The 24,733-nt window shown below is 39.3% G+C and overlaps 1 protein-coding gene across 6 annotated transcripts in view; it reads left to right on the forward strand.

The window, feature by feature from the left end:
* The window catches only part of TNIP3 (TNFAIP3 interacting protein 3), an 85,530-nt gene that overhangs the window by 45,873 nt on the left and 14,924 nt on the right, over positions 1 to 24,733 (forward strand). For 4 of the 6 annotated variants that reach the window (XR_007376221.1, XR_007376222.1, XR_007376223.1 and 1 more), the window contains 10 exons: positions 3,789 to 3,875; positions 5,007 to 5,096; positions 5,949 to 6,014; positions 7,092 to 7,223; positions 10,445 to 10,573; positions 14,301 to 14,414; positions 17,382 to 17,507; positions 18,796 to 18,849; positions 20,044 to 20,202; positions 23,532 to 23,592. Coding sequence is in view for 3 of the 6 variants with exons in the window: in XM_048941285.1 (XP_048797242.1) it covers positions 3,789 to 3,875; positions 5,007 to 5,096; positions 5,949 to 6,014; positions 7,092 to 7,223; positions 10,445 to 10,573; positions 14,301 to 14,414; positions 17,382 to 17,507; positions 18,796 to 18,849; positions 20,044 to 20,202; positions 23,532 to 23,592 (1,018 nt within the window). In the remaining 3 variants the exon portion in view is untranslated. The remainder of the gene's footprint in view (positions 1 to 3,788; positions 3,876 to 5,006; positions 5,097 to 5,948; positions 6,015 to 7,091; positions 7,224 to 10,444; positions 10,574 to 14,300; positions 14,415 to 17,381; positions 17,508 to 18,795; positions 18,850 to 20,043; positions 20,203 to 23,531; positions 23,593 to 24,733) is intronic. The other 2 variants (XM_048941282.1, XM_048941283.1) reach the window with 1 other exon arrangement.

The following is a 24,733-nucleotide window of genomic DNA, read 5'->3' on the forward strand; positions in this document are numbered from 1 at the left end:
CTCTCACAGTATTTTGTGCAGATGTGCTTACACTTTGCAGACCCCCTCTTCAGCTGTCATTTTCTGCTGCCTCTGAGCTTCTTGTGGCTGTGTTGCATGAAGTCAAATTTCACCCCCAACTCTTTAACTGCTCTGAGTGTATTGTGCAGGCTGGCAAATTTGAACAGCGTATTTAAAACATTGCTTGAATCTATGAACACTCTGCTTTTGTTTTAGCTTTGTTACTGCATTTACTGTCTGGTCTTGAACTAGAATTTTCCAGGCGATCAACAATAGCTTATTTGACTCAACAGTTTCAAGCTGCTTGTAAATATGTTAAAAATTTATTGGGGTTTTGTTTTGTTTTGGTTTTTTTATACTCCTAAAGTCCCATAGCTCTCAAGAGCCTTTCTTTCAAGGAGTTTTATAAATACATCTCAAATTTCTGCAGTGCTATCATGTAATTAGGTTGTTTTACATTGACTGATTGCAATAGACTGATAAACAAATTTAGTAGCTTTCTCTCAGCAAAAGAAGATGAATGTCATCCCCTCATCTTTTTTTCCAGAGCCATTAAATGTTTTCAAGGAGAGAAAAATACTTTGCTTCAACTTCTCCCAAGTTTTGCTGGAATAAAACCAGTACCTCCGAAGGGCTGAACTTCTGTTCCCTATTCACTGGCTTTTCTTCTGTTCTTACAGATTCCAGAGACACTTCTCTTTCCAATGCCCACTACTGTTCTTATGTGGTAATGGGAGCAGAAGAGCATTTGTGAGGGAGGGGCCAAGACACCTATCATCTCCCATCAAACCACTTGCACCACTGACCAGAACCATTGCCTTTCAGCAGCGCCTTGGGCTGGTTTTGGCCCCTGAGTTGGATTTCCTATCATGTCTTTTAAAAGGCCAGTTGGCTTAAAGCAGTGCCTGAAGGGGCACTGGCATTATCCATAAGAATGCTGTGCTTGCCTAGCTACGTACTAAAGAAAACTTAATGTCATTTCTATTCTGTCATGTATTGAATGAAATCCCTGCAGTGGAAAGTGATAGCTAAGAGTAAGATGGTACAAGTACAATTGGAAACATTTTTAATATGTATGCACAGGCTGCAAAATCTATAGATTTCTGCTTGCATGAAGATGTTTCTTGTTCCACTGAAATCTGCATTTTTCACAAAGTAATACTAAAAAAATATTAACTTTGGACAGATTTTCATTAGTTGAGGCAGAAGAGGACTTTAAAAGAATGAAAATTATATGAGCTTTCCCATAGCCTCCATGAGGTCACAGCCCTGCACTATGATATAACACGGCAGACTCTGAAAAGCTTCGAATCCTCCAGTCTAAGAGATAACCAATCACTTTCAGTGGTCATTAATGAGATCACTGTGGTATTAACAATTAAGGATTTAGGGCCCTAATGTCCACCCAGCTTTCCACATAACTGTTTTGAATTAATCAGTGGTAACAACAACCGTGTGAACTCCAGGGTCTTAGCCTCACCCTCTCTTTGGAATGATTTGAGCCCCAGCATTTTTCAAGTGGGAGCTGTGATTCACAAGCAGGTCTATGCCCTCAGTTTGCTCTTCTGTCCCCACGGCAGGAAATGCTTAGCACCTCACCTGGCACTTTGCAGGTTGTTTTTCCATGAGTTTATAATGTTTGGCTGTGGCAGGCACACTAGAAGGTACTGGGACATGATGAGGAGATGAGAGGTAGTGGCTGTTCATGTCATTTGTGTTGAGTGACATTACTCTCTCAGTCAGCAGCTAACTTTTGACTATTCATGTGCAGTAATTTCAGTCTGGAAAATTGTTTTCCTCTGTCTTGGGTGTGAGAACACAAAATTATACAGATACCCAATTAATGGATGCTGCAGAAGTGACTGGGACAGCCCCAGACTGTGGGTGAAAGGGAGATATTATTCACTCGCCAATCTGACACCACCATCTGCCTTATCTTTAGAGCTCAGTTGGTCTGTTTCCCCTCATGTATGATAGGGCTATTACCTAGGCTTTTGCTTCGAAATCCTAAGCTTTGATATGACATAAATGTCTGACAGTGCTATTGCAATACTGGGTCTTGTTCTAAAAATGTGTGATGCTTCCTTCCTCTTCCTACCTCACTGTGGGCATTTTACAGTTTTACTATTACTACTTTACTCATGTAGTGCGGTGTGTTTATTCATTTTAGAAGCTGGCCTTGTCACAAACCTGTTTCCAGAGGATAACATTCTTGTTTCCCTTAATTTGGCTTTGGACTAAATTTTGCTTAGATGGTGGAGAGATTTACTTTGTTTGGCAGCCTGAAAATTACTGGCATATATCAATTACATTATATGGATTATAGGAGAAATTTCAAGAACCACAATTGTGGAAATTGCTGCTGTGTTATTCATCATACCTAGTTTTTCCTTTTTTTAAACCAGCGCTGTACGTGGAAGGGATATGTACTCAAAAGCTGGTTTTGCCAAATGTACAGATGAAATGCTTTTGTTTTTTGATGGGTAGAAGTGCTTCCATGTATAATCTAAAGTATCTTTACTAAAATAAAATGTGTCTTTTAACTTCTTTATTTTATAACCCACAAGTTTTGCAGCCACTCCACAAAAGAGAAGACTTGAGAACTACGTCAGAGTTGGGAGGATATATTTCATGTGCAAATGTTTTCAAACAGTAGTTCTCTCCCAGATTGGGTTTTGTATTTTGGAAAACAGAATTTGCCTAGTCACACATTATGAACCAGAAAGCTGGAATGTGGCTAGCAAATTCTACCAATTCACAGGATTACTTGAGTTTGATTAATGCTGTTTTCCAAATTCAAAGATCTCCTGAAGAATTATATTATTCTGTGTCACATTTCACAGGCCAGTCTTTGTTTATTTGCTTTTCAAGCAATGGAATGACTTCTGTCCTCACTGAAAAGAGACTTCAGGTCTGGGGATCTATCCACAATAAGGAGAACTATTTTTCTTTCATCTTTCCTTCTTGAATTCATAACCAGTCAGAATTCCAAGACTAGAGACAGTGATGCTTTGTGCTTTTATATTTTCTCTTCACTTTGCATGTGAAGTCTGTGGAAACTTTTTTCATTGTTGATCTTTTCTGTGAGTTTAACTTCGTAATATCAGCTGCTTTTCCCAAATGGGAAACTAAGACCTAAGTTCAAACTATTAAGACTTGAGTACCTTGACTCTAGAACCATGCTTAGAGTTACTGACTAAAACTACAAGTCCTTGTGATGAGAACAAAATCTGCTGCCCTTCTTCATCTTTGTGCCACCCTTCTTCAAGGAATGTAAATCAGTTTTCCAGTTAAGATGCTCCCCCTGACATCCTGGTATTTGTATGGATGTCCTCTTCCTCATAGCTGTTAACATCACAGCCTTTCTAAGCATGATTCACTAATTTTAGCTATCGTGATAGTTCACGCTGTCTTACTGTCACTTAATATTTACCGTACTTACGTAAGTGCTTTGTTACACCTGGAAGCAGGGATAGAAAACCCTGCTGTCCTACTTGCTGAGAAAAATGTACCCTTCTTTCCCTTACACATGTAACTTCCTCTCAGGGGGCAAACTGTCCGGTCAATTGCAATTTATGTACGGAGCATTCAGTGCTGCCTTGCCTGGTGCATTAGTCATAGGCAGTGTGCTTGAACCATTCTGGGAAGTCCCAGATAGGAAGGAGGAAAAGCTTAAAATCAAAATTCCACCACCTAGTGCTTAGTCCCCACTGCTTCCACAGGCAGCACTCGTGTTTCTGTGCATTTCTGTGCATTTTCCATCATCTTTCATTGCCCTTATTTCAAAGATCTGCTGTGAGACGAATGCTCAAGGCCGTCTTGGAAGCACATGGGCAGACATGAGTGAGATGGAAGCTCCAGGAGACCTGCCAGAAGTAAGTGAATGTTTTGGCTCCTTCTGAAGTGCTGTTTGAATTGAAAAACAATTGAAAACAATTCAACGCATGAATAACTCAATTGATGGACATGTAATTGTTTTAGATGCTTTAATTTAAACATGTTGGTGAGTTTCTACAGGAAGAGGGAGAAATCGTTTTCTTGAAGTCAAGTGCTCCAATGTTAGAATTCAGCAGGACTGGCCATGGGGTAAATACATGGTCAGGATTTGTACTATGAAAAAAATCTACAGAGATATTCTATAATTTTCTTCATTGGCATTAGCATTAAATTCTCTAAATGAAGAAAATAAATTTACTTCAGGAGCCATAATATCTCAGAAGTGCTCTACTTTTATTCTACATTTTGCTCATTTATTGATTAGAATTCAGACTAGGGAGAGAAAAATATCCCTGATCTGATGTAGTATATTTATATGAACATGAACATTTTTTCCAGGCCAATTGTCTTATACATATATATCACATGTATACCTTTGTAAAAACCCATGGAAGCTTCTTGAAAATTAAATTGGGCATTGCCATTACAGAAATGAGGACATAGCTGCTGTTGTCCTGCATGGGTACGAGATTTATGGAAGAACCGCAGATTGGACTGATTTCCCTAATTTCTTCAAATAGCCAATTCATTTTCTGTGTTGCCTGTTTTGAACCATTGTTTTAAAGATTATTGCTCCAGGCCTGCAAACACTTACCGGGTGCAACATTACTTAATATTCTAGTTCTTGTAAATGAAGGAATCGCTTGCACCCACTTATGCTCAACTTCCCTGGCTCACACTGTTTGTTTGTAGTACCATCTGTAAGATGATTAAAAGCCTTTTTTGTGTTCTGCATCTGAGATGGTGTGAATAGTCATAATTCTGTTTATTTTGGGATCCATTTGCAAAATAGCTGTAAAGCACAGGCCAAGCAGGGTTAAAGCAGATGCATACTTTAGAATCCACTGCCAGAGAGTGTTGAGGTACCGAAATCAAATACAGTGAAAGAAAATGTTGCTGCTTCAAATTCTTTACATGAACGTAGCAGGGTGGATGGGAGTTTTATTTGATAATATTGACTTGAAGAGAGGATGCTGAAAACATTCATTTTAAGCACTTTTTTCCTCCAGTCAAAGCAAGGATTACCAAACAAACAGAAGACTCTATTAGCCAACTCTCAGGAACGACATATCCTCTCACTGGAAAGACAGAGACAAGAGGTAATCTTGAATTTACCTATCCTTTACCTTTACAGTTATAATCTTTATAGTATAATACTTTGAGTACCGCCTCCAAAATCAAATTATCATCTATTATAACATAAATACGAATCCAGAAGAGCAAAGATTTTTATGTCATAAAGGGCAGATTTTCTTAATTTGGTGAAGGCCTAAGAATCACTATGAGTACTAGCAAATGGAGTCTTATTCACAGGTAGCAGCAAACTGGGCAAACTCTAGCTGAGCATCCCAAAGTGCGATCCTGTATCCTAAAAATCAAAATTTCTGAGACCTATTTGGCTTTCTTCAATAAAAATGCACACATGCTGATTTCAGTTGTAATACTTGCATTAAAGTTGTTTGCTAGGGTTCCCTGTCTTGCATGCCTGCTATTTTTCAGTTTAGTGGTAATGAGAAAGGCAAGAAAGCTCTGCACTCAGTAGTAATTGCAGTTAATAGACATGTTCTTTCACTTCTTGAAGCCAGTGACCTTCTAATTGCAAATACATTTATGTAACTTAAAGCAGACTAACAAAAAGTCCTTGGTCATGTAGGAACTGCATCTTGGGGGTTTGTTCAGTCTTGCTAGTGATTCACCTGTAATTTATTGTATATTTGCATGTTTTCTGATTTCCACTTCCTGAACATTCATGTTCTGTAACTGAAATAGCAAATAACTGACAGATGGGCCATAAAGCTTGCAAAACTTTCCATTTGCTTTCTTGGATATGAACTGGCCAGATAACAAGGAGACTGTGAACACACAGTTTGAGTACCAGAATGCCAGTCTTTTTTTATGTATTGACAGTGTTGAAATAAGACTTATTTACAGTAACTTCCTGATCATTACAGCTTCTGGAGGTGAACAAGCAATGGGATCATCAATTTAGAACCATGAAACAGCTTTATGAAAAACAGGTAACGATGCTGATTACTTCTATTGGAATATGAATGTCACCTGCTGCTAGTTAGTTAATTCAGCTTAAAAACTAGGTGCCATATCTGTAGTGAGTATCTTTTGAGTGGATGGGGGCAGGAAGCATAATATTTACTTTGTCTTTAGCTTACATAGGTAAAAATACTTCATCGCATACAAGTAAAGATAATGCATGCACAATCTTCAGTGGGATAAAATAACAAGAGAGTACAGAAGTAGCCCATCTCTCCAAGTAGGGAACCGGGCTGGACATGACAGCAGAGAACATCATATCCTCCAAAAGGGCACACTTCAGAGCACAGATGACTGAAAAGTAACTTGTGGTGTCTGATGCATCCAGCCACTGATCCACATCACTATGTGTCTTTTGGTTCTTGTCCCACCTTTCATGGTACTTACCACTCTGGTTTATTAATGGAGTGCTAGCAATTTCTTTTGATACTCCAAAAACCAAATCTCTTTGTAAGCTGACACTTCTCATCTCTTATTTCCTTCTACGGGAAGGAAGTTGGATGAGTGACCTCATGTACTTATCAGGAAAATTTTCTCTCTAATATGTTCCAGTAAGTTTTACTGAGATCCAGATAATTTCTTCCTTGATTTTTCTTCCCCCTCTCCCTCCAAAGGAGGAGAATTCAAATGACTCTTCCTCATTTAATATAACACATTTTTGTGCCTCTGTCTACATTGCTTTGGATGTGTACTAGAGCAGACCTGGTCCATGTTGCAAAGAGAAAAGAGAAAAGAACATTAAAATGAATTCATACAGAGTAACAACCCCTTAGTAGCTGTGCTTTGGCAGCAAAATCAGTGCAAGAGTCAGCTGATTGAGCACCATGAAAGCAATTGCCCAGAGTTACTAAGACTTCAAACAGAGCAGCAAAGCTTGGAGTCAGGGAGGTGGGGGGAGAAATAAGCAATTGGGAACTTTACAGCCAAACAGACCCACTCCTTTACACCAGTCTACTGAGAGCTGAAGGGATGCCATGGCGCTTTTGGTGTGCTGAGCCCCTTAGGATGGACAGGCAGCCCACCATGGTATGTTACTTGCCTTTCAGCTGGCAGAAGTGAAAGCAAAACTGCACGTGTCAGAGAAGAGAGTCAGTGAGCTGGAGGAAGAAAGACATCGACATCCTCCAGAGAAGGAGAGATTGCAGATCCTGGACAGAGACACACCATCACAGGAAATGGTAGGAGGGTGCATTCTCTTACCCAGCGCTGAACGCTGTCCTGCCTTTTCTCTCTTCTAGCGAGGTGCATGGCGTGGGTTGTTGTACAACCAGTAGATGGAGTTGTGGTGTTGGGCTCTTCAGTACTGGACTCAAGGCAGTGTCTGATCAGAGAACTACGTGGTGAGACAGTCGTTTGCATAAAGATTGTCAGACTGCACAGCAGTAGTCTGTGTGTGGGAATAAAGGACGGATTGATGTGCGCAGTGCAGAGGTGTTCTGCCTAAGTGTTAATTTCAGGGTAAATTTCTTTGAGCGCTCAGTGAAAGAAAGTACTACAGAGACTTTCAGTGGAAAAGCTGCAGGTTTATTTAAAATGCTTGGCAGTAATGAACTGAACTCCATACCCCACTTTTTGATACATATTTTTACATGTGGGCTAGCGTCAACAGTTTACAACTAGCTGTCTTAGGTCCCCTTAAAGATTAAGGTATTAAGTGCTGAAAGCAATGGGGCTGATCGGTTGTAGCTCTCTGTTCTAGAGAAGCATTCACCTTACCCTGAGAATAGTCAGGCACCTCTCTCAGGAGTCCTTAGGCAGTGGCATAGAGATGCACACTGGCAGTCAGATCCCTGAAGCGTTCCCTCTAAAGTAAATCCACAAACCATTTCCAGGCTTTAAAGCAAACTGTGCCATAATGAATGTGCTGAATCACTGCCTGTGTTTACCCTCAGTGTGCAGACAAGGTGAGACAGTTCATCTTCTTCCTTGTATTACTACAGCTTTTATTGCCCACCCTTTACAATGTGATAGCTGTGAAAAATACCTAGCTTTCTAAAAGGGTGTGCTCTCCATTTATATTTTTATTTTTCTAACTACATACGCAAATAATGAACAAAATAACTCTGTACTCCAGAAACCTCTTACATGTGCCAGTCTCAGTTCAGCAGTTTCTTTACAAATTATACAGTCAACCAGAAAGTGCTTCTCTTCCCTTTGAATTTCTTTACCTGCTGGACGAGCTGCAGGGATGCAGAAGATCTGTACCCTTGCAGATGTAGCTGATAAAAGCAGTGGATTTTGAATGAGCGACATGATTTTTAATACCCACATCAACCCAGGCTGCCCATGGGGTTAGATGAAGAAAAAGCAATTCCAGGGGATGATCCAAAGAAATGCTTAAAGTTATTCAGCTTGAAAGCACATGAACAAGATCTGTCTTTATTGTTCAGCAGTCTGAAGGGACCCAGGCTGATAAATTTACCAAGGTTAGATTTGTAGGGCTATATATTTTTTTTCTAAAGCATCTAACATTCTTCATAACAGCATTTATATTTTGTTAAATGCATGCATGCATACATACATATATATATATATATAAATAATATATATGTACATGTAAAATTTCTTAGAAGTTAGCAGTAGTTTCTTTTTCAAAGGTTCCACATCCCATCCCATAGCCACAGAGCTGGGAGAAGCTGCAGAAAGCTATTGCCAGGGAAGAGTGTTGTTTGCTCTCTAATTGCTTATCTAATCCCACAGCCATAGTAGAGTAGCAGCAGAGAAGCCATTCTCTGCATGCTTTCCTGACCCATTTAAGAAAGCCAGCAGCAGCTAATAGTCCCGGGGTAGATTATCCACTACTGCTGTCTTAGAGGGCTGTTTCCTTTTTTGATGAATCTGAAAGTATGTCTCAGAAAGACAACGTTGTGAACTTAGCTATCTGTTCCCATGACCTCTGTGGCCCACAGAGGAAAACCGATTCTTTTGGAAATGCACATTTTTTGGCTCCTTTTGGGCTTGACTATATGGCCATAGGCAGCGACCAAAGACTTATGGTAAAATCTAGGTGCCAGAACGCCTAAAATTCAGAGTTGAATAAGAAGAATGTGAATGGTTCAAAAACCTCAACAAACTGGAAATCTTTACTTGCAAATAGCCATTTCTCTAAGCTATCAATCCTGGAGAAGAATGTGTGCCAGGAGCTAGGGAAAGAGGGTGGTAATGGTGAAGCATAGAATATAATAAAAGCCTATCAGAAATTTAATTTTTGCCATTGTTTTTTATTTTAATATCTTCAAGCATACCAACTTGAGCAAGCTCCTGAGTTCCTATGCGGAACAAAGAAAAATAAAGCTACCTCGTGCATAAGTGGCAGTTTCTCAAGGGTGTTTCTCAATGACTTGATATGTACACTGCGATTCATATCTCATGAGCTCAAACATGAATGCCTCGTAGCTGCACAGAGGTATGCCTATTGCACAGAGCATTCATATAATATCACGTGTGTGATTGTTGGATTTCATTTCTTTATTACATAAGGCAACTGCAGAGGTATATTTGAAATATTTGTTTTTAGTAGAACAGACAGTTCTGTTCAATGCATGTAACCAGCAGACAACGCGATAAAAGCAGGTTAGCAAGGAAGCTTTTCCCTTGGAGAGAAAGGAGGAAATCTTAAACGTCACCAGCTACTTCAGGCTGTGATCTGAATCTTAGCTCCCTTCACTGTAAACTGAAAATTATTGAAAGCAATAGGAAAAGGGAATCAAACTTAATTTGGCAAATCTGTCCTAATAATTCCTACGATACTATCTTGAAAGGCTACTGTAGGCCTTGTTGCAAATAGGAACATCTTCATGGTAGCTTACTTGAAGGAAACAGTGTGGACAGACATACCAAGAAGGGTCAAGTTCAAGGCACCAACAACTGTGATGGGGTGAAAAAGTGGGTTTCTGTAAGCCTTCGTTGGTAGCATGGTAATTTTTGAGCAGGGTTAGGCTTGCTTGCCTTAATTTCTCAAGCCCTCAGACTATTTAACACTGAGAAGTGGTTTTATCTTCAATGTTACATAATACTGAGAATGACTGGGACTCCACAAGCCTCTATCCCTGGTATGGGTAGATGAGCCTGAAGCAGGATTGGGATGGTCATTTGTATGCAACTGTTTGCCTTGGCCTGCCAGCTTTTTCATGCCTTTGTGCAACAGCAGATCGTAGAGAATTTAGTCTGCTATTTTGCCTCTATCTCATCATATGGTGAGTGGTCAAAATGGTTTCAACAGACTTTATCATATTTGGGTTTTACTAACCACCCGTCTTCCTGTTGCTTTCCTTCACAGCTATGTTTGGGACACCAGAAATTCAGCACATCTGCCAGACAGCAGATATTCTGAAAACTGTTCTTGAAAAATGATTCCATCTGCATTTCAACAGCATTTCTCTGTGTTTTTGCATCCCAGAAAGAAACAAAGGTCCTCAGTGAAGCCCTGCATGAAATGAAGGAAGAAAACAAGCTCCTGAAGCAGAAGAATGCATCAATGATAAGAAAACAAGAGCACTATGAGTGTGAAATAAGTCGTCTCAACAAGGTAGGAACAAAAATGAGGCACTGGTCAGAAAATCACTTCTCCCTTTAATTCTAGGGCCTCTACTATCAAGCACTGACGCTACCTGATGATCTTCTTCTCAATCCTGAGTGGACAGTCTGTTCATGGCAGCAAACTAATCTCTGTTAATCTGTAAATGGCTGATTCAGGGAGCTGGGGAAACAAGCATGAACTGAATTTAGCAAATACCTGGGCATGCTGCTTTGGCAGGCAGCAGAGTTTGCACTGCAAAGATTAAAGAAAGAAAATCTCTGGCTTCATCTGTGAAACTTCTCTGTACCACACTTAAGCTCTTTCTAGGTTTCTCCTTGTTAGAACAGAAGAGAAGTAGGAAATTGCTTTCGTATGCATCTAATGAAACACTGCTTTAAAAAAGTTAGTTTATAAACTTGTTTTACATATGTTTTGTTAGAGAATGGCTTCTCTTTACAAGACAAATGCTCCTGTTCTTGTGTGCATACATATACACATGTGTATGCATATTCTCATGTACGTGTGTATATATTTTTGAAGAAATTGCCATAATATAACTCAAGGTTTTTTGTTTTTTGTTTTTTGTTTAAATTTTCCACTGGAGGGAAACTAATAAATGTAACTTAGTTTGATCAGAAGATCGTGTGAAGCAGTGGGTGTTTCCTAACAATTCTATATTTCATGGTGAACCACAAACGCTTCCTGAGGAAATGCACTGCAGTAACCATTGCTGTGTGTCTTTAAGTGCAGCATAAGCTAGAGGACCTGCAAAAGTCAGGGTAAAAAAGCAACGCTGTCATATTAAAATCTGACAGAATTCATGATTTCTAACTCATTCTGAAATGCTTTAGCAAGACTTGCTCAAAACCTTACTGTATTTTCATTTTTTTTTTTTGGTAAAAACAGCTCACTTCAATGTTTTGTTTTGCTTTCTTATCTTATAATGTTATTGGAACTAAGATGTAGGTGAGTAAAGCGTACTTTTAAATGAAACATCAATTTCATGCAATGTGTTTTCTAACATGAGTGATGCTGATTTCCTGTGTAACTGCATCCTTCACACCTCATGTCGTGAATGTATATAAAACTGTGCTATTGCAATTTCAGTGACATGAAGTTCTTACAAATTCTAATCAAACTTCTGTATTAAAAGTACTTGAAACTCCTTCCACTGCATCTTTTGGAAGGTTGTTCTGGAACTCTGTCTCTGTTTTCATTAGACACTTCATCTCTTTCAATTGGGAGGAGTATATTCTGGCCAATTGATACTCATTTGTTCTTATGGTACCAGATCTCCTTCACTCCTACTGTTACCCCTACTTTTACATTTAGCTACACAGGGCAGTCATATTTTCACTAGAGGACAGTTTAGTTAAGCTGACCCAGTTCTTTTGATCTCTTAATACGCAGCTATACTTGCTCATTTGTATGATTTTGCACCTCAGTCATTTCAGTTGCTTAGTTCCCTTTTTATTGAAGACATTAGTACTGTGTCCAAGTACATTTACTTCGGGCTTCATGTTGATCCAGTCATCTGGAGAGCCCATGGTGCAGGGTTTGGTCTGATCCTGCTTTGATGTTTGTATTATGAAACTGATTCTGTAATGCCAGAATAGTTTGCAATACCATGTCCCAGTATTGACTTTCCTGTTCACCATACAGTAAAAGTATTAGACCAATTTCTCTCTAACTTAATGGATAATTTTGCTGTATTACCATCTCAGTTATGTTTTTCAACCATAGACTGGAATGTATTTCCCCATTAAGAAAATCTGTGAATTTTTGTATTTTTTATTTTGTATTTTTATTTGTATTTTGTATTTTATTTTGTATTTTTTATTTATTTACTTATTTTTAATGAAAGATATCAGGTTAAACTGTGCTTTGCTTCATCCCTTTTTTCTTGTCTCTATGACTACTCTCTTCAGAATTTATTCTCAGGCCTAAAAATGCATTCTGGTTTGATTAAGGTATTTCTAGATGCATGGACTATTTATCCTTCTCATAACTATGAGAATAAAGTTAGATATTTTTTGGTCACACATTTCCCTTTTTGACATAGAAAATTTCAGGAGAACTCTGTGTGGCTAATTTTGCAATTTCAGGTTGTGGTTTTCAGTATTTCTGAATGAACAATATTTGACACTGCATGAAGTTAAGCTGAATTTAACTCAGTGAGCCGTGAGATCGTCCTCATTTTAGGTGTTCCTTGCATGGAGCTGGTCTCTGTTATTCTTCTTCTTGGGTAATATGATCTTTAGTCTTGCTCAGAGCATCACTGCGTAATACTTTTGTCCTTATTTTTATGATGAAAGAAGCTTTTATGATTTAGTTTATTGTGCAACATACAGCTCACGATACATTCTATCTTCCATTCCTTGTGGCTGCTAGTGAACAACTTCCAGTCTAAATGCCAATGTGAAGTTTGTTTTTATTTGTTTTGCTATTTGTGCAGAATGCTGAAGTGTCATATGCTGAGAGAGATTAGCAGAGGCCAGAATAGACAAAAGGAAGATCAACCAGTGAGCTATTAGTATCTTTATCCTCCCATATCTATGTTCAATCTTATTCACGTATGACACGGTACACAAACTTTACCATTATATGCCTATTTATCTTCTGCAGTATCCCTTTGATACTAGCTCATCAAATGAAAGGCCTCCCTTTTCTCTTCTGCATTCTTTGCAGGAAGCGCTGTTGTTGTTGTTGTTGTTCTCCTTTTGGTACTTCATTGAAAATGAAGTCCGTAATGCTACTAATCCTTGTGTTACATTATATGCTGTTGATTTTTTTTTCCCTGCCTATTTCTTCTTCCTCTTCCAAAATGATCTTCCCCCTTCTCTTAAGACACGAATAGTATGTGGCCAGCCATGAGGAGCTGGGGAACATAAGCAAGAATGGAGCCTTCTGAAATGAATGAAATTAGCCGAGTCTATACGTCCTGAGAGAGACGTGGAAAAGTACTGAAACTGCAGTATTTGTGCTACAGTAAACAAATACATGAGCATAGTGTGTGGTTATAGACAAAAAGTGGTAAGAGTAGTTTAAAAACTATTCCAGTCCAAGGGACTGCTGTGGAATACTACTAAATAAAACATTCTAAGTAGCAGAATTTGACTGAAAAATAGCATGTAAGAACATTCTGTGCAGTGTGCGTATACATAACTCCCTCTAGTGACAAATTACAGAGACTACATAACTTCCTTTCAAAAGGAGTTTTCCCTTTGGTTCTAGTTGGAAGAAGTCTGGGCTCCTTCTGCAGAGGGTGTTTTGATCAGGCTTTACTATAGTTACATGTATAGGAGGATATGGCAGAATGCTTCTTTATACAGTCTTGGGTTGTTTGTTTTTGGACCCAGATGAATTTAGACACCTCCCTTGGTTTTCCCAAATTCTGATTTACACAGGTAAAATGACATTTCTGGATGAGAATTGCAGCTGTGATGTTCACTGTTATTTGTTGGTTATAGCTGTAAGTAAGAACACAGTCTTCTAAACTGTGCTGTCTCAGATTCATGAATGCAGTGTGGGCACTTGGAAAATTTGGACTTAGGCATGCATACACGTTATTGTTAGTGAGTTAACATTGTGTGTATAACTGAAGCAACTGTAAGTGAAGGAAAATGCTGTGACTCACTCTAATCTGTTTATTTAAAGAGAAAACATTATAATGGATTGAAATAACTTTTTCTGATGTGGTGAGTCTCAGTAGTAAGTGTCATGTTTTATGTTGCAGGCCCTTCTGGATGTGTTGAAAAAGAACTCGTCTGTTCTTAGGACTCCTTCAGAGACTGGTGACAAGAACAGCTTTGGTGACATGAGAACCCAACTTGAAGTTCTCAGACAACAGGTAAGAATGGCTAAGAGAAAGCCTGGCAGAATTTCATGCTATGTGGTTTTGCCTTCACTCCCAAGAGCAGTGTCTAGTTGACTCATTATATAGTACTTTTGGAAGGAAGCTGTAGGAGCTCTACGCTATTAAAACTGGTTTTTCCTAAAATGCTGTCATCACAGCAGAGTCCATAAAGTGAAACTGAGTCCTTGCAAAGATCTGGAGCAAAGCCTTGTCTTGGACCTCAGGCGGCAAAATGGCGTTTGTGGTTCTTGGAGCTGTCCTGGCAGCCTCTTGCTATGGGCTGAATTCATCCAGAGAGACTGATGTACTTCATCAGTTACTGATGGATTGGTCACTTGTGTCTTCTGTTTCTTATTTTGTTGAAGTTGAAAGCTTAATTTGCTAAGACCAGGATTCTCAAAACAATTCATTAGTGCTGGTCTTGCAGTGTTTTCAAGTATGAGGCAAAACATTTGCATCCATAACTTGTATGCCTGTGACTATAGGGAAGTGTATTTATTTTTTTTAATGTTCATTTTAAGCTATTCAAGTGCTTTGTGCACTCTCTGTCTGCACATGAAAGAATCTCGTTAAAGCATGATACTTTACAGATAGTTCTGCAGTTTAGGTCAGTCATTCTGGACAGTGTTAAGGTTAACATTATTGACACACAAATGGATATGATCAGAATGGAAATTTTATTCAATAGAAATAAAATACTTGTTTCTGTCACGTTTGACAGCAGAGCCAGAGTTTGCTCTCTAATGTAATGCTTGCCACATGCTGGAAAATAAAATCCTGTACTTGATTGTACAGTAATGAGTTATTTCATTCTCCACAATAAAATAGAGTAAACCAAATTTTTTCAGAATTCTCATGGGGTAACCATTTTATGAATTTATTTTTCTGGTTCTATAAATCAGTACAGTGAATCCAAACTTCCTTTTGCACAGAGTGGAGCAGGAGGCTTTAGCTTTACAGGGAAAGGCATCCTTGGGATGAAAAGTGATGTGACAGTCTCACCAGATCTTGGCTGTCATCAGCCAAGATGGCCATTACGGACGAGTTGAAGGCATTCATTCCTTGGGAGGTGTCCCTCCCTTTCTCTGTGCAAGAGAATATTGACAAAACCGTGACAAAGTTTGCTCTCTTGCAGCTTCAACAGATCCCTACAGCTGAGAGGGAAGTGTGAGAGCAGAGAGCAAAGCAGGAAAGAAGAAATGAGGAAACGCTGAGATGTGTGTAGATGGACAGGGATACAGGAAACCTACACGTCAGTAGCTGACAGCTTTGCATCTGTTTCAGGGGATCACAGCACTCATACCTCCTTCAGCCACAGGCAGTGGAGCTGAGACTCCACGTGGCCACACAGAAAGCCTTTGTTCGTTTTTACACCGTGTTATTCAGGAAAGGGATTATATCTAGTGGGGGGCCTCTGGGCCCTAAAAACCTTGCAAAAATTAGCTGCAACAGGCAAGTCATGAAAATAATTTATGGAGCCCTATGTTGACTTTTTTTGTTCCCTGAGGCATTAACATTTCTTTAGTCTTCCTGTGAAGTCATAATACTGCTGCCAGCAAAAAGCAAACTAGGTCTGTGCTGTGGGCAGAGCTTGACCTGCAGCAAAGAAACTCTGCAAGTAGACTGTTAGCAGACTTTAGTGGCCAACTGCAAGGACACAAAAGGACTCCTGGAAGCTCTGATGGTCATTCCCACTCCAGTGTATTTCTGCTGTATTTCTGTATTGTCTGTGGAAGTACCACCGACCTCTAAGTTCACACCAGGTGGATGTCTGTCCATTAGCTGAGGAACTAAAGTCAGCCAGCTTGATATCAATTAACTTATGGACTTGTATTTTGCTTCTGAATACGTTTGCTGTCTGTGCCCTGGGAGGTCGGATGTTTTTTAAACAGGATGCGGAGCTATGACCCCATATGACATAAGAAGAGAAAAGATATTGTATTCCTCAGTATCAAAAGACAGTTTGTCTTCTAGGAACTGGGTCAAACCCCCATGTTTGCATTCTGAATTATGTGTCAATGATCCCCTCTGCCTCTTTGCTGAGATGGGTAGGTTCTTTGGGCAGCTGTTTGAGAGGGGGGATCAGAGGTCCCATATCACAGACAAAAGGTACACTGGCCAATTATTTTTTCTCATCCCTTTTCAAGCTTCTAGGGCAAGGCATCCTCCTACAGATTTCTTCCTACAGTGTTTCAGGCAAGGTCTAAACTTCTTGACAGTCCTGACTTGTCCAGGTCTTCTGGTCACAGCTCTAAATAGTACCAGTATTTCTGTGCAGCTTAATCCTTTGATCTGCACCAATGTTAGATGGTTAGAGCAACATATAAAGTAAAACTACAGGGCGTAAAACAAGACAGGCACAAGGCTGATCTTGTCATGTGGTGTTCAGTGGTGTTTAATGGCTATGGAAAAGGCAGGACATTATTTAATCATAGCTGTTCATTGATAGGTTGAATAAAATGATAATGTTATGTCGGACTGTGTGCTGGAAGTTGTTTTTTTGTGCTATGCCGACACCTTTTGCCTCCACCATGATACTCACTGAGGTACAAGGGGGAGTTGCAAGGGCTTGTAATTGAAAAGAAGATTGATGGAAAAAAGGGATTTTTTTTTTTTTTGAACTACTGTTTATTCCCTAAAAATATCCATGTCTTTAATCATTGCAATCCTATTTATAGTCTTTAAAATGGATATTCCCCAGTAATTACATGTGTCTATGAACAATGAAGCTGTGGACTGTTTCAGTTGATATGTGCCACTGGAGACTCTTCATTTGCTATTTTTAATTTAAAAAAAAAGATGGGGGAAAGTATTTTGGTTGCAGGATTGTAAGGATCCTTTTCGGATGCAACCCTCTGGTTGACAAGTGTTTAAAAAGCAACCACACACACACAAAAAAAGTGGATTAAAATTTCTGTGTGGCTCTGCTGAAATTCACAGACTTGGTCATAATGATTGCAGGTACAAATATATGAAGAGGACTTCAGAAAGGAGAGATCTGACAGAGAAAGACTTAATGAGGAGAAAGAAGCATTGCAGAAGGCTAATGAGAGATTACAGACTCAACTGAATAAACTAAACTCACAGGTATGAGTCAAAAGAAAGATGCTCTTGCCAACACATGCGTATTTTATTTTTATTTTCTCACTCTCCACACAACCCAAGGCTTTCTGGCTCCTATTAATTGACATTGAATTTTATGTGAGGTCACCACCTGGGATGAAATCATTCTGAAGTAATGAGTTAAGAAGATGAGAAATGATTAGAGACAACTTCCAAATTAAGCAGATGAGGGGAGTGTTTACTGCAAAAAATCCTCAAACATATCTTAAAATGGAGAGGAAAATCGAAAACAAATCCAGAGGGCTCCTGATTGTTTTTCTGGCACTTGATATTAGAGTCATGACATTGAACCAGCTTTTGAAATGAGAAATGTCTGTAAAGTGTCCTGACCTCTGTCTTGGAATTACGGAGTAATATTAATATCACTGAGGAAAAAAAATAAATGTCTCCATGCAAATTATCTGAGCAGCCTCTAGAATAATTTGTTATTGCAACATCCTTTTTATCTCTTCGGAGTAGTGTCAGTATTCTGTTCACAGACATTCAGGAAGCCAAGGCGAAGTCATGGCATGTAAAACTTTAAGCTTTCTCAACCCCATTTAAAAATGATGAAATGCTGAGGTTTCCTCTCTCAACAAAATTGTGCAATAGCTTAAAAGAACGGCTGATTACCAAAATGTTCTGTGATGATTTTTTTGTCTGCCCCAACTTTGTTGTGAAACAGAAACTGCAACATTGCCTTGTTCTCAGCCCAGGCATGAGCCAGCATTAGTATTAGGGCCTCTGGCTAGTGAATGCTTTTATAGGTGCTTCAAAGCACTTCATGCAAGTGTGGAAAAAAAAAAAAAAAGAAATCCTCCTAGGCATGCAGAAAGACCTAGGACAAATCTGTTAGTATTGCATGCAAACACATTTTAATTACATTTCTCCCACTCCAGCCTACTCCTGGATGGTTTGATAAAGTAATTATTATTATTTTTTTTGGTAGAACGCACTCAGACACATTCTTCCTATGTATTTTCGCTTTGTCTGGAGACCATAAATACATAACTTGCATGGCCCCAGCTGGTCAGTGGATGCTGTGAAAATAGGGAACTACAAACAATGCTGCATGGGCTCTTCCACCCTCCCCAGCTCTCTGAGCAAGAAGTGTTTCCACAGTGCACACGTGAACATACTCTATGGGTGGTGCATGTGCTTGCATGGTGTTTGTGTAAAACTTGGTTGTTGCTGCATTGCAATGACAGGAACAGCTTTGGATGTGGCTTTTAGAGAGTTGGTTTATTAGGGTGAATATTTCATTTCTTCACAGATGAAGACCTGTCTGAAAGGAAAGGAACCACAAGAAAGGCAGTTACAGCAGCAGGTACGCTCTCTTTTCCTGTTCCTTATTGCTGGATGTAACTGAAATGCTGGCCCTTGGGCTCACTGAGGAGTATCTCCATTTCTTAAGAGCCTAGCCTCTCCCTTTGCTTGCCAGCCACAACAGCTAGTGGCATTGCACATGGCAAGACAGCCTGAAGGGTTCAGGTTCTTTACACTGGGAGAACAAGTGCACTCCTTCCTTCTTCCTCTCTCCCCCTGCCAGAAGGTCAGATCTGCTGTAGCTGGGGATTACCTGTGGCTCACTGGTGTGTTCTAGAGGAAACAGAGGCTAGTGGAGGATTACTTGAGGCTTGCCCACATAAAAAGGCTTGGTACCGAGCTTTAAACTATCCCCCTCGTGTGATCAGCTGCAGTTGCTTACAAAAATCCATTCCACATGTTATCTGTGGCTATGAGCAGATGAGAGGGACCAGGTAGGGTGTGAAATTTCCAGTGCATTGGCTCCTCCATATTTGCCCTTGCACAACTCTTCCTTTTGCACTTGGCTTTTCACATTTCCACAGGAAATTTTTGAGGCAGATAGGTAGTGGGAACTTACACTTGGATTCATCTTGTTTGTCTCTTTCTGCCTTGGGATATGATTAAACAGAGCTTGTGAAGGACTTTAAATATGGGAACAGTCATACAGTCATGCAGCATATTTATTAGTTTATTTTCTGAAGTCAAAATATTTAGTTCTGACTCATCTGTCATTCCTCCTTGTTCTGTCCCTTGGTGAATTCCTATTGATTCTACTGACACGCAGCCTGAAATAAGACTCAACCAAATCTCAATACCACAGACTTCAGTTCATTATCAAAGGACCAGAAGTTGATTTTTTTCTCATTGCATGAGTACCTGTCTGTGTAGGTTTACTTCAAGCTATTGAAAGCTATGGCATGAGATGAAAAACTCTTGAAGACAGAAGACACCCAGAAATGTGCTTGCCATATATAGGAGAAAAATTCTAATATAAAAAGTGTCAAAACGTGTCATGGCAAAGATCAAATTTCTTCATTTATTTTTTTAATCATAAACAGACTTGAGAGAATAAACTGAACATTGTGACACACACTGAGAGAGGTTTTTTTCTTTCCTGTTCCTTTTCACCAAGGCATTTGGAATGTGGATATTCTACTGTTTGTCGTATGCTGTTAGTAATGCATTTCTTCTTGTTTTGTTTATTTTTTGACAGACAAAAGATATTCCGGTACAGTCCGAGAGGCTCACCTACCCACCTCCGCTATTTCTCTCCCCGTGTGTTAATTATGGGAGTTGTGGGTTGCTTCTTCACTATCAAGATCCTCGAGTCCACCGAGTGTCTCGCAGAGCACAAGAACAGCAGCAGCACTCGGTAAGGTTTCCACCTTCTCCAGTTTCACAAAGGTGCTGATTTTCTCACAGCGTGGTGACCATGGAAGAATTAACACAGTGCTGCCATACTGCTATCCTCACCAGTATCCAAATTTGTTGGTTTTCCATTTGTTTTTGGCACCAGATCAAGATTTCATGCAGGTTTTAGAATTACCTCAAGATTCTGAAGAGTCTGAGTTCTGCACAGTCTCTCTTCCATAATTGTCTTTCTCAACATGCTGGTTTCCTTTTATGAGCATGTTCTGTTCTTCCTTTTTGTTCCAGCATCTTTGGTACTAAATTGCACAGATTGCTGCCATGTCTCATTTGAAGCATAGCCAACTGAAATCTGTGTGTAGAGGAAAAAAATTACAGCAATTTAAGCCTGTAAATAATTATATACCTTAAGTATATATCCTTGTAAATTTTAAAATAATTTTAGCAAATACTAATTATTTTTAAATTGCTGAGAAGAAAAAGGGGACTATTATCCATTTGATTTCAGTCATAATGGTGGTCATCCTATAATTAAAAAAAAAAAAAAAAAAAGATTGTCTGATTAAGCTCTTGCTGGTTTCTCAGATTAATTTACATCCATGTAAATTCAGAGCCTTTTCTAGCTGGATCCCAGTTCTGGGCATTCAGAATAAATCATAGTGACAACAATAAGTATTTAGCTGCAGCCAATATTATTTTGTTCTCTTCTGTCTAGTCTGCCTAAGAAAGCTTGTTGGCTAATGGCTTATTTCCATGTCCTACCCTGAGTATTTCTTTCTTTGGCCTTGTCACTGGAAAATAACTTCTGTGCTTCACTTACGATTTCTGCATTCGTGGATAATACAGCTGTCCTACCTTCAGGCAATACTCCTGTAGACAGATGCACAGTCACACATTCCCCGTCCCCATTCCCACACGCTGACAAGCCAGCTGTAGGATTCACAGAGCTGCTGTTAAACTGTAAGGGTGAAATTCCAGATGCTATCTCTTGTACCAAGTAGTACCTTCCTTCTGGTCCTCTGATGTAAAGTAGGATTATGTGAGGAATGAGGTTCTACTAGAGTTGAGCCACTCTGACCATGAATGCTCTAGGAATGCAGTTTTCCCAAGCAAGCCTGTGTACTGGGAGAAGAGAGGGGAAAAAAAAGAAGTATAAGTGGGAGTTACATTTGTATGTAGATAACACAGCAGGAAATTGGCCTTTTTCCTGTAATCCTCAGCATGAAGTGAAATCTTTTTCTTTAGGCCAGATTATGTCAGGTGGAGTTGTCTATTTCAATGAAAATACTGCTTCAAAGACTGATATTTTTGAAGTGCTCTGGGTTATCTAAAAAGAAGGCTGTACCCCTTCAAAACCAGTGAAGATCCATTTAAACATGGTTAATGTCATTTTAGATATACAGTATCTGTTTCTGCCTATAAAGCTATCGCCTACTAAAGATGTTCATTTATTTGAGAAATTCAAGCTTAGTTCTTGCAAAATACATATAAGGCTGCAGAAACAAGCAGAAGGCTGTGGTCAAACCTCATTTCCATACTTCAGGAGTGTGCTCATCTACCTGCTTATCAGAATTTGAAGCATTGGGGAATGTTTTTCACTTCAATTTGGACACTGTCCCAGATTATTTTGGCTCTTCTCCCTGAACTTTCATCATCTGGATTTCTAATTCTGTAAAGGATCACTGGGTTTACAGTTTAACCGTTCCTGCCGGAGCACTGGGGTCACTTTGACTGGTCACTTTGTAACTCCTTGTTTCATTCTGAGCTTTCTTTGAAATTCTCTGCCTGTGTGAGTGCAGCGTTACTGCTCTGAGCTTTTGATAGCTCCCTGAGCAATTTGTTAGCAATGAGGAAAGGTGTTAGAATTTAATGGGTGTCCTGAGTTAACGTATGTAACCCTGTGTGTTTAGTCTGTGCTTTTGCTTTTTCAGTCTTTTTATATCTTGTGCCTTTTTGTTCATTTTACTTGTCAATAGAAAAAATCTGTTTAGTCTAACATGAAATACATCTCTTTTCTCTGAAATGCATTCCACTCTGCATTGTGTACGCGTGAAAGAAAACAGTAAATCAGAGAACAAAAAAGGGAGTAGAAATTCAGAAGAGCAATGCAGATAAATACATTTTGAACCATTAGAGGGGAAAACTAACGGTGCATAAAGTAAAGCACAGTCTTGCATTGTATCAAAGCCTGTTTGTTTGTCCTCAAACACAGAATTAGTTAATTCCTGTGAACGATGTTCTTCAAGTGAAAATAGGATACTTCCTTTTCCCTGGCAACATATGATAATGATCACTGCTATGTGACTGAATGAAAGCACACATAGAAGCTGAATCTCTTTTCTGTATCTGCAGCTTCATCTTGCCATCTTAATTGAGGCAAAACTTCTTGAGACATTAATGGCATTTCTCTCTACAAGTTGAAGTCTGTAAGAGTCTCCTTGGACTACTCAGGGTTTTGTTAGAGTAATTTCTGCAAAACAGCAATTATTTAACTAATTTGAAGCCTGGAAGTAATTTGATGAGCTTGAATGCAGTGCTCAAATCACACTGCTGGTTTAACAGAGCTTCAGATAAACAGCCTGGTCCCTGGATTGTTTTCTCTAGTTGTAACACTCACTTACCACAGTGCACAATATAAACTACGACACAATTTTGCTTTCTTCATTACTGTTCCTTACCATGAAGAATTTCCATGTACTATGCTTGTAGGCACACAACCTTCTCAATAGTGCTTCTTATAAGAAAGATGGGGAATCTTCTCATCCCACAGTATTTTCAATAGATTATCAAACAACAGCTAATGTGATTGCAGCAGAAATGCTAATTTGTGGGAAAGGGAAAAGGGAGAGAACTTTATTCAAAAGGATTTTCCTGTTGTGCAAAGCAATGTGTTACCTGTACTGAAAGTAGAACAGGTTCACCTGTCATGTCACAGTGCACACCAGGCTTCTCTGGCTTGCTAAGTATAGAGGATGGAGCCAGTCATATCTTCTGATATGTTTTATTTCTTTATTCCTAGCTGTAGTGTACTATAAAGTCCATTTAAATTTGAACTAGCTTCTGTTAATGTTTTTTGATTTGAAGGATCTAGAAAGGTTTACAACAATGTTTCTAATTGGTGCAGCAACTAAACCATACATCACAAAGATGGAAGCAAGCAGAAAGTCTCAACTGGTAGAAAATCAAGCTAGATAGAAGATTTTTGTAAGCTACTTCTGTATGACTAATAAAAAGCTTCACAGCACAATTATGTTTTTAACATGCCACTATTCTCTTGTTTGAAGTGTCTGTGAAGTCCATATTGCTGTAATAATGTTTTATTGTTCTGTGCAGCCAGACTATCAGTGGTATGTTCCTGACCAGTTTCCTCCAGATGTTCAGCACAAGGCAAAGGGTAAGACAACAGCTGTACTATTTTTTTAAAATGGGGGCTTTCGAGGGATATATAGTAAACTTTCCTATTTATCTGTTGAGTGCTTACATGACAGCTTTGCTTCAGCAAGATGAGATTGGTGTATGTGCAACACAGGTGATGTTTCTAATGTAATATCATCTATGTCACAGCTTTCGACTTTGTTGCAATCGGTAAAATATCTCTGTTACACATTATGGGATCATGGATTTGCCTCATTAAATGCCTGTGAAGTCCTAAAGAGTAGATATCCTCAGAATTGTCTTTAGAGGTTCTGCTGCTTCAGCTAAAACTAAATTCAATGATGAGCCGAACTTGGGAGCCAAGATGGGGCAGGTTTTAGGAGTCCTTGATAACAAAGTGCAGGATTTAGAACGTTATTTCACTTTAAAGTGAAAATGCCTGTTCTTGATCAGTTCTGGTAGTTTAGTGTGCTGGGTCTAAAAATAAAACTATTTAAACAGACCAAATTAATTGCTTGCTGAAGTGTTGATGTAAGCTATCTGTTGGAAACCAGGAGGATCATTTAATATTTGTAGCTGCATTTGAAGTCATGCAAAGTTCCTTGGAATTTTGAAGTGCTTGGCGGCCTCTTAAAAGACCGCCAGGGAGCACAAAGAAAGGACTTTGTTCTGGGTGCAAATCCAGAATTTCCCCAGTCCACTGCTTTTCTCTCTTAAGTTTCATGTTTTTCTCTGTTCTCATGTCTAAATGGTCCTTTTATATCAATACTGTCTCAAACAAATGATGCATCATCCAGTGCACCACTAGGGGAGTGACCAGGTTAGCTGGTGTACACTGCCGGAGTATGTACACTCCATCTGAGCACCATTTCATGGGGTGAGTGGGTTCCATATGGACTGGGAGGGAGTCACCAGCAAAAACTGCATAGTAACATCTGGAAGAAGATGGCTGCAGAGTAACTCTTCTGTTGTTTATAGTCCCCCACATTTGTACAGAAGAGAGGGTGCGGTGGGAACATAGCTTGCCAAAACAGAGGACAAGCTTCCCATAATTACATGGCAACTGCTTGGAGGGTTCTGATGTGGTTGCAGGGAAAGTAGTGCTGTGACTGCAAGAGAGGACAGGAGATTAATTTTGTAGTTCCTCCCACTTAAACTCA

The sequence above is a fragment of the Lagopus muta genome, chromosome 4 (genome assembly GCF_023343835.1).
Source record: "Lagopus muta isolate bLagMut1 chromosome 4, bLagMut1 primary, whole genome shotgun sequence".
NCBI lineage: Eukaryota > Metazoa > Chordata > Aves > Galliformes > Phasianidae > Lagopus > Lagopus muta.